Consider the following 21,373-nt stretch of genomic DNA (forward strand, 5'->3'; position numbering starts at 1 on the left):
TGTCCATATAAAATGATATGATCAGATATGGCTATTTGAGTGTATTGGGTTAATAACATTACTTATGCTAATAATTGTCTATATAACGCCATGGTTTCAGTTTGTGCAGTTGTGACATTTTCAAAATGTATTTCAGAATGTGACACTGTCCAAAGTCTACTGCTCTGTAAATTCCTTCCTTTGGGCTTGTAGCAACTTCCTGTGCCTCTCTGGAGAATGCCCTTCGATATCGTGGCTGGGATTACCTGAGGCCAATGTAGGGTTGGAACTGTGGCAGTACCTTTGTTTTCCAGAATGGGACCAGAGGGTAAAATATAGTGAGAGAGAAGGACCTGGACTACGATCTGCCTTTCAAGACATGCCCCTTTTTCAAGAGTGTGCTACACATTTTCTAATGAGAGTTCTAGCCTTGGTTCTGACCTCCTATCACAGAAGAGTGTTTTAGTCAGTAGACTCCTACAAAACAGCACAAATGTGGTATGAAGAATTGTGGTCTCACTGATGGCAAAATATTCTAGACCTACCTGGGTTCAGCCTTTTTGTCAGGGTTGCAGGGACTTGGCCTTTGGCATCAAAGGCCTTTCTCAGCAATGCTGGACTGCTGGGGAAGGACCAACCTTTACACACCTCCTGAGTTGTTCATAGGTCTGTACAGTGAAAATACAGGATCTTGCAGGAGCTTGTTGGTGGCCATAAAGGCTGGACAGTATTACATTCAGTACTGTATTTTTGAAAAAAAAATTGGCAGTGAATGGGTTAACATAGCAAGAAGTCATTTTTTTCAATCATTTTTTTCAATCATTTTTTCAATTTTTCTTCTTATGAAACAACCATGGTGTGGACACCTAGTGGCCTGGATGTGTCAGTGTCTGTGGTCTGTATCTCTTTTAAATATGGATGCCTACATATGGGGGTCCTGCTCTATGGAGCAAATACTGGTTCATTTGAGAACTACAAAGAAATCTGATTCTTCATCTCATGTGAGCTGCACTTTATAGAACAAAAATAACAAAGAATCACTTGGACTATAAATGTTATTTTCTACTTTATGTTGGTAAAATGATAGCTCCTTTAAAAGTAATTCAAATGTAATGGAAAGTATACTGATGTGTCAAAAGTCACAAGACAGGAACTAGTATTATGTAGGACCCCCTCTAGCCCAGCAAAATTCAGCAACTCAATGTGGCATTGATTCCACAAGTGGACGGAAGATGTCTGGAGGGATGGTCAGCCATGCCATCTGGATAGCCACCCACAGCTCCATGGTATTTGTAGGTGCAGGATAATGCTTGCGAATGGACCTCTCCACCACATCCCATACCATTCATCCAAACCTTGCAGAAAGCTCCTTGAATGTTCTGGACAACCTTTGGCACAGTGCATTATCCTGCTGCAATATCCCATCATTGTGGGGGGTACTTGAAGTCCATGATGTGCAAATGGTCACCAGTGAAATTTAGCGGTCAGCAGTATGGAACCACCACCAGCCTGCACAGTGCATTGTTGGCAACAGGGATCCATAGCTTCATGGTGTCTGCGCCACACAAAAACCCTACCGTCCACTGGAAACAATTGGTACCATGACTCATCAGACCATGCCACATGTTTCCAGTCCTCTAGGGTCCAGTTAGTATCCTCACGAGTTCAGGTGAAGCACTGTGTCTGGTGTCATGGTGTTAACAGTGGCCATCCTACATGATACTACTTCCTGTCCCTCCCATATCCCATGTAAGATAAAGAATGTTGCAGTGACCTGTGGGATATGTGTGTGGGTCTCCTGCATTGAATGTGAATGTGATTTCTGCTAGAGTCGCTTGTCTGTTCGCATGAACAATTGTAACCAGACACTGGTGCTCACAATCATTAAACATAGACACTGTGTTGTCTACTGTGGGTGGTAATGCTTTCTATAATGTATTCCCGGTACACATGTGACAATGTGAATCAAGGAATGTTCACTGCCCACACAACCTCGGAAATGGAATGTCCCATTCGTCTAGCACCCACTGTCATGGCTTTTTTGAACTCCAATAATTGGCGTCGACTTGCCATTAGCATGCTGGCCAGTGGTTAGCCTCACTCGCCAGATAACACCTCACAGCTTGTACAGGTGTGGGTTCAACCTCACTGTAGGTAGAGTAGCCAAACATTGTGCTCTAGTAAAACTACTGTTACTTTAAAATAAATAAGTACTCAAGTAGAAGTAAAAGTAGTCGTTTAATTATTACTTAAGTAAAAGTAAGTACCTGTTAAAAAGACTACTCAAGTATGAAGTTACTTCATTGGAACTCATATAATAACAGGTGGCAACAATATATGCTTGTATGTCCCACAAAGTAAAATATGAGGTCCTCATAGTTCTTTTTACGATGAATTCAAGTCGGTTTTAAAGTTGTTTCTCTTAGGGATGGATTTTAAGTGAATATTACAATAAGTATATGTTGCTTATTCATAAATAAGGCTTACACTTAAAATATGCACAATCTTGAACATCCCTCTTCGGTGTCCAGTAATAGTCTGCCACATAGAGGGGCTCCACCTTCCTTGGTACTGATTTTCCATAGACCTACTATACATAATGATATTTTAGTATAATAGGTTGTAAACTATTTGTCCTATCTAAGTAGAAAGCTAAAATTACTTTGGTAGATCATGTCTGCTAAATGCCATACATGTAGATGCAAATGTAATGGAACAAAAAAACCTATGATTGATGGAGAATTTCTAAAAACATATTTGGATCCAGCGTGCAAAACTACTTTTTGAACAGCTGTTTTTCTTTGCTCTGGGTCTTTGTCCTACCTCTTTCATGTGTTATATTTAAGATACAAGAGGTTTTTCATATCGGCTAAATATTGTGCATATAATAGAGGACTTATGAAGAATTTAAATTATTACCTGATTAAAACCAATACAAGCAGTAGGACTAGCAGGCAATGACAGAACTAAACCTGGTACTATAAGGTCACAGTATCAAGATTCAAGTGCATACACCAATATTTTACTCAGTCAAGAAAAATCATACACTATCTGGTAGTAAAAGTTCCTTAAGTGGTATTGAGGTAATAAAAAGAGTCTCTACAAGGAAAAGAAGTCTAACATTGCATTAGACATATCAATAGCATTAAACATAAAGGACGACAGAGATTCTGTGTCCTTTCAGAATCATTTGCGTACAGGGCATAGGCCTCTGTAGAGGCTTCTGCAGGCTTCAGCAGAGGATCCTGGTTAGGCTTTGGTGGACCTCAGGGTAAGATATATGACCTCTCCACCAGGCTCAGGATGGTGCAGAAAAACTATCTTGTTTAGGATAAGGTCAAGAGGAGTCTTCGCTTGGAATATGGTGGTAACGGGCTCCAACTGGTGTGGGTGTTGAATATCAGTTTGCATATATTGACTAATGTATTGTTTGGATGTAATCGTGGTGAATGCAAGCACTAATATGTAAAAGATGGTAGGGTAAATACATAATCACTTCTGACAAATGTATAAAAATGTGGGATCTTTGTTTGATTGTTAGACATTCTCCGGAGGGTGCCTTAGTAATGCTTGTTAACGTTAACCTGCAATAAAGGACAGGACCAGCTATTTTCTTCTACTAATTCTGAAGTGTGCATCTTTATTTTATATTCGAATGTTTAACTTTAAGACTAGCTGACTGGGGATTTTGGAATTACCATATCCTGTCCAGGACAATTGCTTTAAGTAAATGTTATAGATGGCTTGTTACATTTGGTTGTCTGTGCTTCTCAGTGGATACAACGCAGAACCTTTCCGATGTGTTTTCTTAATCCGCAAAGCATGGGAACTCCTTGTTCTTCATGGAGCTCAATACCTTTTTCAAGACCTTTTGTTAATTGGAGTACCATCTTTTGTTCTGGCCCAGGTCTGATGAATTCCACAAGCAAGAAGTTCTGCAAGAAGTTGCTCCTACAGGGAGTAAGTATTGTCAGGTTCTGTTTATAGTGACATACCTGTTTTTTAAGGTTTTTCCTGATTATGTGCTAAATTGACTTTTCTTACATTTTACTTTATTTTGTATTTATTTTCTGCTTAATTTATAAGGATTCCAAAACAACTATAGTAACTAAAGTTTTATTCCAGGACAGCACATATTCCTAGAGTATATATGCATTATATATGTGTATATTTGGGGAGCACGTCTTCAGTCTGAAAGACCACGCCATGATTTCACAAGCACATCTTCACACAACTTATATGTCTACCCTTAGCCAATATCCAGCAACAGACTATTAAAAGATTTGAAACATGAAAAATAATGATTGAAGTGAAAGGATCCTTTACGCTTGTTTACACTTAATTGCAACCAAATCTATTAAAGTACTACATTAATTTCTCTCTGCTGACTGTAACTACTAAGACAGGATGCACATGTTCCAAGATGCCAACCAGCAGCCACGCTTTTGAACATGCAATGGGCGGGCCCTCCTTGAGCTTGTCGATCACTGCACAGCAAGCTCTGATTGGACAAACTCTCGTTTAAGCTCATTTAAGTTACCAACACAGACAGTACAGCCAAGCGAGTTAATGAAACAAAGGCTGGCTGTCTAAACCTTTCCTTGCAGATGAGCTCTGTAGGAAGCCAGTGCTATGTTTATGGTAGTGACTATTACATTTGCTGTGATCCGGACCCTCGACGGAGCACTTGCCAAGCTTGGACCTGGAGCGGTTAACTAGGTAGTTAGCTTAGCTTAGCTTAGCTTACCATCCGGGGAGTCCGGACTTTGTTGGTAAGATAGCAGCTAGCTGGCTAGCATCGCGTCTTAACTAGCTAGCTATGATTAGCTTCCTTGCTAGCATCAGCGTTAGCGTGTTTGTGCTAAAAGCTGGGAAACAATTCCCCTTTATTTGCTGGCCGGATCAAAGCTAATGTTATCTAGCTGGGTTTCTTACAGTGCATTTGCAGATGTGTGAGTTAAACAAATGAACGAATAGGTGTTATCTAGCTGGGTTTCTTACAGTGCATTTGCAGATGTGTGAGTTAAACAAATGAACGAATAGGTGTGTGTGTGTGTGTGTGTGTGAGAGAGAGAGAGAGAGAGAGGGAGAGAAAGAGATGTGTGAGAAAAGATGGTGCACGTTTATCCCTAAAATTAGTTCTAGACGTTAGCTGGCGAGCCAAGGCATGGTAAAGTTTATGCCGATCAGTGTTTTCACCGTGTATGAATGGTACATTCTCATAAACTGGAGGTTTCTGCGCTCACACCTTACAGTGGTTGTGTTGGTGTTTGTTTGCTGTGGTTCTCTGGCATGCTCGTAGACGCTCAGTTGTCCTAACATCCACTGGCCCATCTAATGTTGCACTGCATCTGTTAGTCTGCTGCTCCGCGCAGGTACAGCCGAAGGTCTGAGGGTATGAAAACAAACGACTTAATTTTGCATCGAATTAACGCCGTCGTTAGTTAGTTATTGCCCTGTGAAACCGATATACAGTAGACGTGGGTTAGAACAACAGATCTTCCATTTCACAAACGAGCAAACACGCACACTGACATACAAAGGACCAAACTAGCAGTAAGCTCTTTCCATCTTCCCTCCGAGGTATGGAGGTGGATGCTGGGCTCAGCTCAGGCCTGGAGATGGAGCTGGGACCGGAGTTGGAAGAGGAGCTGGGCGTGTCTTTGGACGAGCTGCGTAAATGGATCGAGGAGCAAGTGGACAGCAGCGAGGCCGTGAAGCAGAGGAAAACACAGATAGCCGAACTGCAGGAGTGGGTCGAACAGAGAGAAAAAGACATGGCCACTGTGGATATGCTCTGCACCGATGCTTCAGAGTACGTGTGTGAGTGTGAGAGAGAGAGAACGGAAGAGTTAGAGAATGTGGTAAGGCTGTAAAGAAGGCCATGCTCTGTGTCTTGTGTTACCAGGAGGAGTACAGTATACATCTGTGGAGACAGATAATTAGAAGGTACACAAGCTAATATTGTGTGATCCAGAGTGACCAGGATGTTTCTGCCATCTTTGGGTTGACCCGTGTGCTTTGCTTTCCGAGTGAGCAACCTAGCATGAAGCTCTGATTTATGTCTAAGGAGCACCTGCTGTGTGTGTGTGTGTGTGTGTGTGTGTGTGTGTGTGTGTGTGTGTGTGTGTGTGTGTGTGTGTGTGTTTCCTCAGGTCTGTAGTACAGTGCGAGACTCTGGTGAAAGAGCTGTACGGTAAAATGGGCCTGACGTACCGAGAGAGCAGCTCTGAAGACGAGGGAGGCGGCACAGGCAGTGCATCCGAGGTCATCGAGATCGACGATGACGATGATGATGACGTGATCGCTGTGGGCTGTGGTAGGTGGACGCCGCGCGCTCGGGCGGGTGTAGACGCAGCCCCTCATTGTGTTAAGACCGGATGTGTGCATCCAGACTTATTTATTGGTTGATTTATTATTTTTTTTATGTTTTTTTTTTTTATTTTCTGATCGTGTTGTCCTGGAAATAGTGCTGGATGAGTTTTCACCATTAATGTGGTTAACTCAAATGAATGCTTTAACACGATTTTTAAAATCCAATAATTATTACAATAACAACACACACACACTGATGCTCAGACTCCAGTATACTGAGAAAAAGGCTTGTAGAAAAGAAACGTGGAAATGTCATTTTAGTATTGTAACATTAACTGAGTTGAGGCAGGACGAATGTGCGGTGATGAGCGACGTCTGTTTACAGCAAATTCAGTCTCAGTCACCTTAATACAGTGCATAGTCAGACGACCATTAGACAGAAATGCATAGCCAGAAAACGCAGTAAAGCATAGTGAACCGCGGCGATACGAAGCCAAACACTGATATTACGGCAGTGACTCACAACGCAACACAGGAAGAAGAGGTACAAGCGCACAGATCAGTTAAGGGGGAAAAAGACAGATGCCGACAGTGAAGGGCAGGGATATACAAAACACCAGACCAGGGCAGAGACGACACTGCAACCAAACCGCGTGGGAACTGCAGCGCTCACGGGGGAACTGTGATTGAGATGGAATAAGGATGGATCTCAAAAGTCAGATGTGAAATAAATTAATGTAAAGTGTAAGGTATGTTGAAAGTCACTCGCAACCAAAAGTAGCAGCATGATACATTTATTCCAGCACATAAGCCTAGGATGCAACAAAATAAAAGTTGCTCTCCGACATCCAAAGAGCTGCTTCGTTATCTAGTGCTGGTCCATGTGATGTAGTGGCATTTCACGTCAGGAAAAACTACAAACAAAGGTACTCTTGAATGGATATAGCTAAAAATAAATTTAAACATTTGTTTCTTAGATTGCTGTTGCTGTTAAGGATATTTAAGAGAAACTTATTTTGCTTGCTGTAGACACTGGTTATTATTATTGAACAGTCAAAGTCCATTAAAAAGCCTTCATTTGAATTCAATTTTCATAATCCAATTTTATTGTGTAAGGCCAAAAAAACCTATTAAATCATAAACAAGAACCATCCATGAGTTTTGAAAAAATTAAGATTACATTTTATTGCAGTGTCGCCCAGCCCTACCTGGTCATTTGCCTCTTTTTCCCATGATGTGTTGAAGAGCTGCCATTGGTGTGAAGGTGGCCACGTCTCCCTTTGGTGTTTTACAACACTGAGAAACCCTTTCTCTCTCCCACAGTAGTTCCACCAAAGAAGGTAGTCACACCAAGCAAAGACTCAACAGTAAGACAAGATTTTGTTGACATTGGAAAACTAGCCTAAATATTCCTGCTGGACATGCCATGTAATATCAGAACCCTAAACTATGACCTGCCTTTTTCAGGACAGGGTTGGTTATTCTATGTATGTAAAGATATTTTGATTTTGATTTTGTTTTTGTTTGTTTGTTTGTTTGTTTGTTTGTTTTTGTTAACATGCGTTTAGCTTATGGAAACATCGGCGGCCCTACAGAGAACTTCACAGCAAGTCCAGAACCTGATGCAAGCCGTCACCAAGACGACCGCATCCCCATCCACTGCAATCAGTCCGCCAAAGGCAGTGGCCCCGCCCTCTCAGTCCCGGGGCTCCATGCTCAATATTCCGGCCGTGTTCGTGTCGTCAGCCCCGGCAAACACACCCACTCAGCCAAACCCTGTCTACAAGCAGGATGTGATGAAAGTGACCATGAGCATTCTGGGTAAAAAACGCACAAAGACCTGGCACCGTGGAACCCTAATCGCCATCAACTCCGTGGGTAAGACATGAACATGAACTTGCGTGTTTATGGACCATTCGTTTCTGCTAAGAAGCCTCTTATACTTTTAATTTTCAGAAAAGGGGTGAAAAATACATTGGTCAGATGCCATTACAATATCTGCTACAGTATTGTACATTAAATCTGTGTTTTGTATTGTGCGCCAACCCCCCCAAACGCTTAATGTGAGTAGTGCACTACAAAGTAGACTTTCAGGGGAATCGTGCATTATCTGTCACAGTACAGTAATAACAGTCAATGATTCCCATAATTTTATCCCTCAACTCCCATTATGGAAAAAACCCCACAATGTTTATACACACTACAAAGTGATTTGTGTAACAGAAACATACCCAGTTTTTCTGCTTGCATATGTGAAATTGTTTAAGCTTGTTGGGGGGCAGGTGGGTTTAGTGAAACCAACTGTCGACAAGGAACCCTGCACAGTGTCACCGTGCTGTACACGGCTCTGATGTAGAGGGCTGCAACACACTGCAGTTTGGCGAGTCCTTGTGTGCCCTTTCCCCCTTTGATATCCGACTCCTGGCTTGTCCCGCCCCGACGGTGCAGGCAGCAGCTTCAAGTACAAGGTGAAGTTCGAGAACAAGGGTAAGAGTCTGCTGTCGGGCAACCACGTGGCGTTCGACTACCACCCGACCCTGGAGCGGCTGTACGTGGGCGCACGCGTCGTCGCCAAGTACAAGGACGGCAACCAGGTGTGGCTCTACGCCGGCATCGTCGCAGAGATGCCCAACAGCAAGAACCGCATGAGGTGAGTTGGCCCAGGCGGACGGGGCACTGGGCAGAGCGGAGGTGGAAGGGCGGAGAGAATAGTGATGAGGGTTGAGGAAGGACAAGGGAAACAAGGGATTTGGTGCATTTTGTTCTAAAGGGATGGGTGGGGAGGAGAATAGAGGAGAGGAGGATGGGGCATGGAGAGCAATTTCAAAAGAACTGATGCACTTGCCTGTCTCTCTCATGTGTTTCCAGGTTCCTGATCTTCTTTGATGACGGCTACGCCTCTTACGTGGGCCTGCCTGAACTCTACCCTGTTTGCAGACCCTGTAAGGACTCTTCCAGTTACTCTTCCGATCACTCCCCTGCCTGTCTGCTCTCCAACTCTGTTTCTAGTAGTCTACTAACAGCCAGAGTACTTCCCATATTTTTGCATCTGTGTAACAGTGAAATGGTGGATTTTCTCCTCAACAAACACCAGACATCCCTGAGTCGTGTCAGGTCCCGCCTCTGAAACAGTTCATTTTAGTTTCTTCAGTGCTCGCCAAATCAGAGCACTTGATTTTCAAGGCCTGGGAAGTTCAAGCGAGTGCGGTGTGTCGTTTTCTTTCCGTTGTGGAGCTTATGGATAAAACATGGCAGATTGGGCTTTGGTTTATATTAAGACATCGGTATTAGCTAGCGGTATCTCTCATTTTTTCCCCCAGTAATGTTCTTAAATTTGTGTGTGTGTGTACACACAGTGAAGAAGACCTGGGAGGACATAGAGGATGAGTCGTGCAGGGACTTCATTGAGGAGTACATCACAGCGTACCCCAACAGGCCCATGGTCCTGCTGAAGCCTGGGCAGATCATAAAGACTGAGTGGGAGGGGACGTGGTGGCGGAGCCGCGTAGAGGAAGTGGACGGCAGCCTTGTCAAGATGCTCTTCCTGGTCAGATGCTGGTCACTTCCTGTCACCCTCATTACCGTTCTATGACAGAACTTGCTTTCTGAACTAAATATAGTCTTTTTTTTTTTCTACATGAGATACCTGAGATTTCTTTTAAGTCAGTAATTTGAAATTGGCACTTTTGACCTTGAGATTTATGTCGTGGGGAACCTCCACAGTGTTGGTGGGGGGGGCTTTGGGGGGGTTTGGGCCGTTTGTGTGAGGGTGCTCTGGACGCTGTCTGCAGGATGACAAGCGCAGCGAGTGGATCTACCGTGGCTCCACACGCCTGGAGCCCATGTTCAACCTGAAGATGAGCACGGCCAGCACCCAGGAGAAGAAGATGGCAGGCCAGCAGCGTCTGCGCCCCAACATGGGTAACACGCAGTGTGTAACGCGCGCACACACACACACTGCAGCCCCACCCCCGTGTGCATCGACGCGCGTGCACACACTCCCTGTGCCTGGGGGGCCTGCGTTGACACTGTTTGCAAGGAATGACAACAAAAGACTTTGACTTTTGTGGTGTTCTCTGTTGCTAAACTATGAAAGACCTTCCTGCCTTACCCTCATTTTTCTCTCTCTCTCTCTCTGTCTCTCTCTCTAGGAGCACTGAGGGCAAAAGGTCCTGTGGTGCAGTATACTAATGATGCCAGTTTGGCAGGCAGCCGACCACCTGCACCCCCACCTGTGCCACCTCGCCCACCTCCTGCCATGCCCATGCAGTCTGTCCGCACTGAGTGAGCACCACCCCGCGCACCAGAACTACATTACTCACAATGCCTCGCTCTTCCCAGCTACAAAGGCAGCTGATTGTCCTCCAGCTGTGTGCGTGTGCATGTGTGTGTCTCTGTCTCATGCGTCTTGTTGCTCTGAAGGAGCCAGCTGGCCAAGAAGAGCACATCTCAGATCGTGGGCTCCCCTCGCCAGGGCGTGATGACCGACCTGCAGCTAAAACCCCTGAGCAGCATGGTGCCGCAGACCAGCAGCTCCAGGTTGGGCCGCACAACCTGTTCTCCATGCTTCTGAACAGCCGCGCTCGCTTTACATCTCTTTCTGGTCTATAATAATGCAGTAATAAATGTTAGATTTAGTAATAATGATCAGGTGCATTTATGATGTTATGGATGTGTTGTGAATTTTGAGACTGATGCCCAAGTCACTGAGCAGTGGTGGTAATTACACTCTCGCTCTCTCGCGCTCTCTCACTCTCTCTCTCGCTCTCTCTCTCTCGCTCTCCCCTCTCGCTCTCTCTAGGCTCTTCCTCCTGCAGTCTGGTCCGGTACAGAACCTGGCTCCCATCGCCCCTGCTCCGCATGCTCCGCAGCCTCCGCAGCCAGCCGTGGCTCCGTACGCAAGTGAGCGCGTCCCCCAGGAGCCGTCGTACCAGGCCCCCAACGACCGCCTCTTCTACCTGAGCCACTCCTGCTCGCCCGAGTGCTTGAAGCGCATCCGGCCCACGCGGCCCAACCTGCACCGCGGACGCAACCCCCTGCTCACGCCCCTGCTCTACGAGTTTCGCCGCATGACCGCCCGCAGACGCCTCAACCGCAAGGTGTGTGTGTGTGTGTGTGTGTGTGTGTGTGTGTGTGTGTGTGTGTGTGTGTGTGTGTGTGTGTGTGTGTGTGTGTGTGTGTGCGCGCGCGGTGCCATGACTTTGCAGGGGTGTTTTTACGTTTTTGTAATGATGTGTTTGAGCAGAAAGTTGGGTGACCTATAATCACTTTATTTTTTCCTTTCACTTTTCTGTTTTCTTTCTCTCTCTCTCTCTCTCTCTCTCTCTCTCTCTCTCTCTCTCTCTCTCTCTCTCTCTCCCTCCCTCTTTAGATGTCCTTCCACGTCATCTACAAATCTCCGTGTGGGCTGAGCCTTCGCAATATGGCTGAGATCCAGCGCTACCTCTTCCAGACGCACTGTGACTTCATCTTCCTGGAGATGTTCTGCCTGGACCCCTACGTGCTGGTGGACCGCCGCTTCCAGCCGCAGCGTCCCTTCTACTTCATCCGTGACATCACAGGCGGTCGCGAGGACATCCCGCTGTCCTGCGTCAACGAGATCGACGGCACGGCGCCGCCCAACGTAACCTACAGCAAGGAGCGCATCCCTGAGCGTGGCGTCACCATCAACACCAGCCCCGAGTACCTGGTTGGCTGCGACTGCACCGATGGGTGTCAGGACAAGTGAGTCGCCCCCGTAGGGGCGGGGCTTAGGATGGGAGCGCAGGGCTTTTGACTGCCAGTCGCGGTCATGTGACCGGCTACGTTGCTGAAACGAGCTGAAATGGATTCTTTGTTTGTTTCCAGGTCAAAGTGTTCTTGCCACCAGCTGACCCTGCAGGCTACGGCATGTACTCCGGGTGGTCAGATCAACTATGGCGCTGGCTACCACTACAAGAGACTGGAGGAGTGCTTACCCACAGGGTTGGTCTCTCTCTCTCTCTCTCTCTCTCATGCACACACAAAGAGAACTGATTACATGAGTATTATCTGGGTGGAGTATTTCTTTTCAGTGAAATAACTGAATATTTTCTATTATCAATAATTTTTCTTTTTTAATAAAAAGAAGTTAGAAAACACTTATCTCCCCGAAATATAGTTTTTATGTACTGGCTCATTGTATGTGTATTCAAAGAAGGGCTGAAAGGTTAAGGTTGAAAGGTGAAGGGTACAATCATGTTAGACCTCTGGTCCTTTGTGTGTAAAAACAATAAAATAAAATAAAAAATGATACTAATATCTCTCAATCTCCTCTCTCTCTCTCAGCATATACGAGTGTAATAAGCGGTGCCGCTGTAACCCTCAGATGTGCACTAACCGCCTGGTGCAGCACGGTCTGCAGGTGCGCCTGCAGCTCTTTAAAACTCAGAACAAAGGCTGGGGCATCCGTTGCCTTGACGACGTCGCTAAGGGCTCCTTCGTCTGTATCTACGCAGGTAATGAGGAAACGGCTCTGGGCCTCTGCATCCCGCCTGTTCTCTGGCTCGGTGCTCAGATCCAGACGCTACCGGCCGTACCACGGGATTCTTTATAAAGCCGTTTGGTTACGACAGTTACAAACTCAGTGTGGATGTCCACCAAAGTGTCCAGAACCCTGTCTCAGCCTCTCGCCCTCCCTCCATCTCCTCGGCCAGGCAAAATCCTCACGGATGACATAGCAGACAAGGAGGGCCAGGAGATGGGCGACGAGTATTTCGCCAACCTGGACCACATCGAGACCGTGGAGAAGTTCAAGGAGGGATACGAGAGCGAGGCGCACTGCTCAGACAGTGAGGGCAGCGGCGTGGACATGAGCCGTGTCAAGCTGACCCCTCGGCCCCAACAGGGCAAGGGCGCCGCCAAGGCCGAGGGCCACGGGGGCAAAGGTGAGGCAGAGCACCGGTTCGCCGGTCGGCACGCCGAAACGCTCCCGGCCCAAACTTGGGACAGTTGAGAAGTTAGAAGTGGGATTAGAAGTATGAAAAGCACAGTGGGAAGTAGAAGCAAGTTCAGGGCTAGAGAAGTGGGCCAGCTCTGCTGACCAGGTCGGCCTCCGCTCTCTCTGACAGGCCAAGGCTCGTCCGACGACGACAGCAGCAGCTCCGACGACAAGGAAGAGTCGAATGGCGACGAGAGCGACAGCTCGGACGACACGTTTGTCAAGGACACCCCCTACTCGTCGAGCTCGGTGTGGAGGAGCTACACCACCCGCCGACAGGCCAAAGGCATGAAGGAGGGTGAGGAGGGGTAGTGAGTGAGAGACACTGTTGGGTTGCTGCCCTGTAAAGTCTAGAAAATGAAAAGTTTGTCACTGTCTGTGGAAGATGTTGGTTTTGTTTTGTTTTGTTTTGTTTTAAACTTTGGGGAGGAGTCAGACAGTGGATCAGAGGGGTTTTGTTGTCTGAAGCTAGCGAATACACCCAGAGGCTACACTCGCTCTAGTCACCGGGTTCCAGCTCTGTTTTCAGAGCACAGATGAGCATTGCTTTGGCTTTGGCGCCCTCGTGTGTCTGGCTTCGGATTCTTTTTTTTGTTGTTGTTGTTGGTTTGTTTGTTTTGTTTTTGTTTTGTTTTGTCATCTATCGCAAAAATCTATTTCATCTTTTATTATGTTGGTAGGTTATAGATCAGTGTTTAACTATTTACTCCCCACTGCAACAGAACAGGGCGATTTGTGTAACTGAATTCTTTCTTCTAGTCTCTTCAACTCAGTCAAGCAAGAGACACGAGGTAAAGCTCGTCTTTATAAATAGGCATTAGCATAGCATGGACAGTACGGCATTTACCATGATATTTACTAAACGGGTCCCTTGCATGTGTCTCTCTCTCTCGTGCGCTCTCTCTCTCATGCTCTCTCTCTCTCTCCCTGTGTCTGTCTGTGTGCATGCCCGATGCCCCACCAATCATCTCAAACTCGGCTTTGTGCTCTGCTCTCCCGACAGAGAGTCAGGACAGTAAGGACGGCCTGAGCGCGACGGGGGGCGGGGCCGAGGACAGAAAGGACGGCCTGGGCACGACGGGGGGCGGGACCGAGGACAGGAAACCGCCTCCCATGCCAGAAGAGAGCGGCAAGAGCAAAGTAGCCTCGTGGTTGACCAGCCAGACCACCTCGGCCACAGACGCCGCCGTCAAGACGGAGGGGGCGGGCAGGGCGGAGAAGAAGGTGAGGGAGGTGATGCAGGGCCTCCTCCTCTCTTACTCCACCCCCATCTTGCTCTTTCCTCCCGTCTCACGTTGTCGACTCCCTCTCGCCTCCCGCGCAGGATGTGATGACGCTGTCCGACAGCGACGACGTGCAGACCATCAGCTCCGGCTCGGACGACAACAAGGAGCGAGAGAAGAAGACTCAAGGTAGGAGGCCAAACCAGGGCGACGGACAGAGGGGAGATTTTGAGGCGAGGGAGAGAATACTGCATCCTTCTCCGCTGCGGTTTTCCTTAGCATGGCTTGAGGACACACACTGACCTCGCGCTGAAACAAGCCTGAACAGGGCGCTTTTCTCACTGTTTTTGAAGTCAAGAAAAATGTCGGGTCCCCCCCCCCATATGAGAGGTGTTTAAGGAAGAAATTCTCACCTATTTTCAGAAATTAATTTCATGCACTGGAAATGCATTATGAAACGTATTTTTAGCGGTTCTATATTTATGGTTTCTACTTAAAATCAAAAGAGCAGGCTTTTTTAATGATGCCTAAAGATCAAAGCTGCAGGTTATGGCTTAGGAAAGCTGTGTGGAGATCAGAGAGTGTTTCCTTCTCCTTACACACACTCATACAGAGCCTCATGGTACATACACTTCAAGTTCAAGTTTGGTTTATTCATCACATACATAGTCATACACAGTATAACTCGCAGTGAGATGGTGGAGAGTGATCTCCACACAGCTTTCCACTAGATGGTTATAAACAATAACAAGCTGTCAGAACTTAAACATGAAAGCAAAAACTGCACCAAGCCTCGGAAAAAACCCAAACAAATAAATGTGTGTTTTGTTTTGTTTTGTTTTTACACTGATGGTCATGATTTTCATATTATGCAAGTAGCAACAATTCAAGACTTCAGTCAGTACGCGTCATTCAGCACCGAACGCGTCAGTTCTGTGTCATTCAGCACCGAACGTGTCAGTTCTGTGCCAGGCTTCTCTTGGCCAGGACCTTATTCACTTAAATGTCCATCTAATGACAAACAGTCTAAAGGTCAATTCTGTCTTCTCCAAAATCTGTCAAGTTTGGCATGTTGGACTTCTCACTTGGTAAGAATTTGAGGAGGGTTTTTGTGGCCAGTTAACGTGAATAAACCTATCGTCATAAACAACACGAGGCTGAGGTCACGGCTACTTTTCTACTTCCTTTCAGGAATGTTCTTGAGCTGTTAACAGTAAATCCAGTAAAAACTCATGTGACTTAGATCATTTTTATCGTTGCTCTCTTTTTTCTTTTTTCCCAGCGGTGGTAAAGAGGCAGGTGGCAGTGAAGTCAACACGAGGCATCGCCTTGAAGGCTTCCCACAGCCTGATGGTGAAAGCAGGCTCGGTGGGCCCCTCAGGGGGCAGGACCAGCAGTTCAGGACCCAGCCAGGGCCAAGGGGGCGACGCAGGAGACAGCGGCCCCAAAAGCACCCGCCAGTTCTTCGACGGGGAGGAGAATTGCTACATCATCGATGCCAAACTGGAAGGCAACCTGGGACGCTACCTCAACGTGAGCACTGACCTTTTGACCTCAGGGGCAGTGGGACAGTTTGGGGGTGCAAGGATTAATTCAACGTTGTTCTTCCTCTATGATCTCACTGTGTGTTTCTGTTTCTGTGCTTCAGCATAGCTGCAGCCCTAACCTGTTCGTGCAGAACGTATTTGTGGACACACATGACCTACGGTTCCCTTGGGTGGCTTTCTTTGCCAGCAAGTATGTCACATCTTATACTTCATTCATCATCATGTTTTGTCAGTGAGTTACGTAGTTGGAGCCAAGCATGGAAGTGATTGGTTCAACAGAAACATGACTGTATATCGAGACACATGGGAAGATAATGTGAAGCAGCTTTTGTAATGTTGGAGCAAAGTTGCGCTTTCATGACCAGTTCTCATGACCAGTTTCGGCCAGTTGTACGTTTCCCAATGCATCCGAGACTTAACTTGGTGAATGTGCACAACTCGGTGGGTTTCAGCCCTAGGACAGTTACATTTTAAATGAACAGACAAAACGAGCAAACGGAGAGATGCCGCTTTGCATCATGGGAAGTGGGCGCCACATCTCACACGCATGGATAACATGCTTGACTAGCTGACGTCACATTTAGGGTTAGTGTATATAAGTCTAGTTTATTTTGGGAGTGGAAGTTGCTTGTCTGTGTGTCTTGCTCTCAGCCTCATTCAGGGCACCGTGTCCTATAATGACCCACTTTGCTTCATGGCCTGTTGATTATTGAGCTTTTGTGCTGCAAGCCCACCAAGGTCAGGTGCCTCATCTCCCTGGCTGGAGAGGAGAGTCAGTGCTAAAAGTGTGTGTGTGTGTGTGTGTGTGTGTGTGTACATGGAGGTTTCAGATGACTGCTATGTGGGTGCTTTATCGCAGCGTTTTCCATATCACAGCGACTATTCTCATAATGTATTTTATGTATACCTTGTCTATATATATTTGTGTGTGTGTGTGTGTGTGTGTGTGTGCTATGGGCTGGCTGTTCGTTGACTGTTCTCTGTTGCACCTCCAGGCGTATTCGTGCGGGCACCGAGCTGACGTGGGACTATAACTATGAGGTCGGCAGCGTTGAGGGTAAAGAACTGCTGTGCTGCTGCGGTTCCACCGAGTGTAGAGGACGACTACTCTAAAATACACACACACACACACACACACACACACACACACACACACACACCTTCAGTCCCAAAGGGAGCCACCCACACTGCTGTGGAGAATGTGCGTGTTTTTTGGGACACCAAGTCTGTGTTGTTTGAGGTCAAATGAAGAACTGAGAGAAAGAAATAATATAGGAGCTTTGTGGTTTTCATTGTAGCTGTGAGATTATTTCCATCCATCTGTTCTTCAGCTCAGCCTTAAACCTGAAAGTATTGGATTGATACATTTTTCCTTTATCTTTTATATAATACGTCATGTTTTGTTTTCGTGTGTTAAATTTTGTCATGTTTGTAAGGACAGTCCAATCTGTACTGTGACCATACAGTGCAACACAATAAATTTTATCCCTGACATAAATAGCTCATGGCTTTATTCTAAAAAAAGACTTAAGCACAGGGCTTTGGTACTACAGGAGTTCAAATATTGCAGTATGTTATACAAGACTTGAACCTTACTGGCTGTCTCACGAGACCCATTTCAAATGACATGGTGGACTGGTCTGGTGATTCATGAACCACACAGAGGCTGTCAGCAGCACATGCACAATGTTCAGTGACATTGCTGTATTATCCAGTAATGTAGCAGTTCCCTGCAGTTTGCCAACACAAATGAAACCGTGCCCATTTCTAACCGAAGGCTGGACAGTGTTGGACAGTTTTAGGCCCTGGTGAGCTTGAGAGGAAGTTCAGGTTCCACCTGAAGGCGTCAATTAATGGAAACATCTTCCATATTGCAAAATAATGTCCTTTTGTCACTGAATGTTGGGTGTGAAGTAATAGGTTTGTGTAATGCCACGTGACCAAGTCAGAATGTAAAAATGAAATGGAACAAAACTAAATTTGCTAAAATTTTAAGTATAATATTTTTTGTAGACTCACTTTTTATTGTCTAATTCTCGCTTTTATGTTTGGATAGAAAGTGATATTGGTAATCAACTGATACAGGTGCACCTCTCGGAGGTTACAAAAAATACTATATTAGATTAGCCGACCTTACTGGCTCTGTTCAACTTATTCTCCTGCAAAGTGGCTGTGCACACCGCTGGCACAAAAGCATTTCACATCAACATCCATTCTGATAAATTATCCTGATAGCAGCAATGTGTTTTTATTCAACTGTTCAAAAACGATTAACTGGAAAAAAAAAAAATTGTCATGTGACTTGCTGATGTGCAGCTGTCCGTTCTAAGCACGTCACTGGTGCAGGCAACGCTGTTCTCCCTTCAGGTTAGTTGTTCAACCTAAATTAGTTTGTTTGTTTTTCATTGATAGATAAACTCTGGTTCAGTGTGTATGCTCCATAGTGAATGTCTGATCATGATTTCAAAGGCTCAGCACTTTAATGTGTCAGAAAGTCAACACCTTGCATTTGTATTTTAAGCAGACTCAACTACACTAAGCAACTTGGCTTCCTGGGTTAATTTAAAAGTATATATAGGTGCACAAGTCCTTCATTGCCAATAGAACCTAATTTCAGGCTTGAGTTGAGAAATTTGGAAATTTTGGTCATGATCTGTGTTGTGTAGGTTTAGTTTATGGGCAGCAGTGGCTGAATAGCAATTGGTTCCTGTTCTCTGAACCTGTTCTTTAAACCTCTTTACTTATCCACTGCAGACTACCCCTCAGAGCTCTACCTCTTCCATGGATACCAGTGATGTAGAAACAATATCATTTATTTTATGTATTAAATGTGTACTGCTCTCATAGCTATGTAAGCTATATTAATATTATAGGCTATATTTGTCTTAGATGTCTACAAAATATGTCAGGTCTCGTTTAATTAACAGAAAATCATCCAGCACAATAAAATTTTATATTTACTTAAAAACACATATTCATTTGCACAAAAACGTGGAAAAATGGGGAAAAAAAGGAACTACTAATTGAAAACATAAAAATTTTAATAACTCCAACAGAAAAAAGCAAAACTCAACCCTAGGTTTGCTCTCTCCTGAGAGCCAATCATAGCAGTCACCCATTCCATGTTCATATGCCCTTGCTGCTTATAGTCTTATTCCTGAAACTGCACAACCATGAGCCACTCATATAGATTAATCATTACACGTACCATAAGTTTGTTGGGGCAGGCGTGGAGGGGGCACTGAATGGCTAGACTGGGATGGTGGTGATAAATTCTACCCTTGTGACCAATCAACATTAGCAGCTACTTAACGAATATCTGGGATTGTGGGCATGTTAATCTAGGTTTCCTCTCGTTATTTACCTGTCCTCAGGGAAACTAAGACACAGGGGTGTTTCCCTGGAATCAATTTACACCACTTGGTCTTGTGACACAGACCTCAGTGACATCTTGCTTGTACTGTCTGAGGGAAGGCAAGGAGAAAGATAGCTGGAAGTTCTGGTTTCGGTTGTCTCTCAGCGATTTTCCCCCTTTTGTTGTAGGCGGAGCTTCCTATGGGAGAATGAAGCTCTCTACAGTGCAGGTTTCCTGCACCTGCTTTTAAGGTTTTCATCAGCCATCCTTGATGATCCCAACCAATTGTGTACCTTCACTTTAAAGATGACCACTGGCACCCTCCTCTGACGCATCGGGGTCGTACTGAATTTCAGAGGATCAGCTCGGGATAGCGGCGTTTCATCTGTGCACATAAAAAAACCTGTATTTCCCAGACTGGGAGATGATCAGTTAACACATTTAACCACATATGAGCTGTATGAATAGACACAGAGATACTAATCAGTGGACATTAGCAGCACCTGGCACACTGCATCGATCTCTGTCATCTGCGCTGGTACTGAGGCCAGGCAGCGGAACTGGTAGTCCTCCCCTCTCGATAGGCACTACCGTTAGCTCATACTGTCAGCATCCAAAATATGGGCTCCATTGGCAAAGATTGTGACTGACTTGGGGAGGCCACTGCTTCAGTACAAGGCATCCCAGAAGGAAGGGTTCTGATTAACAGCAATGAGGTAGATTTGTGTTGGAGAATACCTTAGGTGAGACCAAGTCTAGATCATGATCTTGACCGGACAAGTCTGAGTTAAGACCAAGACCAACGAGGTGGCATGTTCGGGACAAGTCCATGCAAGGTTTAGATGGTACAGAGACGTGAGATTCTTTTTGCTGTGCTAAATAAACAAAGAAAGCATCCATAGCTCTGTTAACCATAGTTAATGCTAACTATAGTTAACAGAGCTATGGATGCTTTCTTTGTCTATCCACAGGGCTTAATGAAAATGAGCTTCTACACTTTAATAAGTTCCAACAATAATATTAGTTAAAACAGGACATGTGGATAGAGTAATGGCCTGAACTGTGGGTTAACTAATGAATCTCTACTGTTATCATTTGATCTTGTTAAGGGAGAATCCTTAGTACAACATTAGAGAGTGGACTTTCCCATTTCAGGAGAATATACTGCACAGCGTACATACGCCAAGTATTGAAAGATCATATTTGATGAATAATGAATGGTGGTATTCTTATGGAGGAACGTTTATGTAAAGTTTAATGAGCAATTATTGTGTCAAATATTTAATGCATATAAAAGGCAGAAACTAATTAACAAAACATCCTCGTTGTCCTAAATGGTAGTTATGATCATGATCATGGCAACAACATTTTCCGATGCCTGTTTTCTGAATTTTGAGTCGGTGGTGCTGGAGCCCGGGTCAGCATCCAGTGTGTGACAATAGCGACAATTAATGTGTTTTCCTGAGACCAGTCTTGAGCAATAGAACTCTACAAAGTGGCTCCGTTTTTGCACAATATTGTTTGAAAGAAAAATGAGTTACTTTTCGATTACCCTTTTCTACCAGATCGACAGTGCATCTGTCCAGGCATGCAAAAATCCTTCCTAAACCAACCTTTCGCTTGTCCTCATTGTTCCGCTGTGTGTATGAGGTATGAGCTGGGTTACGTGATTTTACTGAGTGGATGTCAAGCACATGAATCATATTCCAGCTCTAACGCTGTTCCTGTAGCACAGCAGAGAGGGGCCACTGGGTACAGCAGCTGTCTGCAGCACTAATGACAGATGGTAGGTGGTTTTTGCTTAAGGCAGAAGTCAAAACAGTCTTGAGTGGGACAAATGCAGGCAGAGCTTGCCGAGAGAAAGTGAGTCTAGTATTCCTAGCAGGAGCTGTTTTCAGCATAAGTTTTGCTGGCACACTGAAATTTTTAATAAAGTTGTTGAAAAAGCCAGTTAGGCCTTAAAATGCTCTGAGGGCGGTTACTGAGTTTGGGAAAG

General features: G+C 45.3%; 1 protein-coding gene across 3 annotated transcripts; it reads left to right on the forward strand.

The window, feature by feature from the left end:
• The first annotated feature begins 4,500 nt into the window (after positions 1 to 4,500).
• setdb1b (SET domain bifurcated histone lysine methyltransferase 1b) lies at positions 4,501 to 17,520 on the forward strand. 3 transcript variants are annotated; one of them, XM_026999107.3, is made up of 22 exons: positions 4,501 to 4,751; positions 5,563 to 5,794; positions 6,135 to 6,298; positions 7,618 to 7,661; positions 7,863 to 8,172; positions 8,743 to 8,944; positions 9,163 to 9,236; positions 9,651 to 9,841; positions 10,086 to 10,215; positions 10,446 to 10,578; positions 10,717 to 10,833; positions 11,096 to 11,393; positions 11,666 to 12,018; positions 12,142 to 12,258; positions 12,601 to 12,770; positions 12,969 to 13,199; positions 13,383 to 13,550; positions 14,256 to 14,476; positions 14,577 to 14,664; positions 15,758 to 16,008; positions 16,124 to 16,212; positions 17,018 to 17,520. In XM_026999107.3, exons 2-22 carry the CDS (start codon positions 5,565 to 5,567, stop codon positions 17,133 to 17,135), a joined length of 3,699 nt encoding a protein of 1,232 aa, XP_026854908.2. In that variant the 5' UTR covers positions 4,501 to 4,751; positions 5,563 to 5,564; the 3' UTR covers positions 17,136 to 17,520. The 3 variants fall into 3 exon arrangements, with proteins under 3 accessions (XP_026854908.2, XP_026854909.2, XP_081552731.1); XM_026999108.3 differs by having other exon boundaries at positions 4,501 to 4,698; XM_081696605.1 differs by having other exon boundaries at positions 4,501 to 5,794; positions 13,383 to 13,538.
• Positions 17,521 to 21,373: the final 3,853 nt, after the last annotated feature.

The sequence above is a fragment of the Electrophorus electricus genome, chromosome 14, assembly GCF_041902795.1.
Source record: "Electrophorus electricus isolate QZ-2024a chromosome 14, ASM4190279v1, whole genome shotgun sequence".
NCBI classification, from domain to species: domain Eukaryota; kingdom Metazoa; phylum Chordata; class Actinopteri; order Gymnotiformes; family Gymnotidae; genus Electrophorus; species Electrophorus electricus.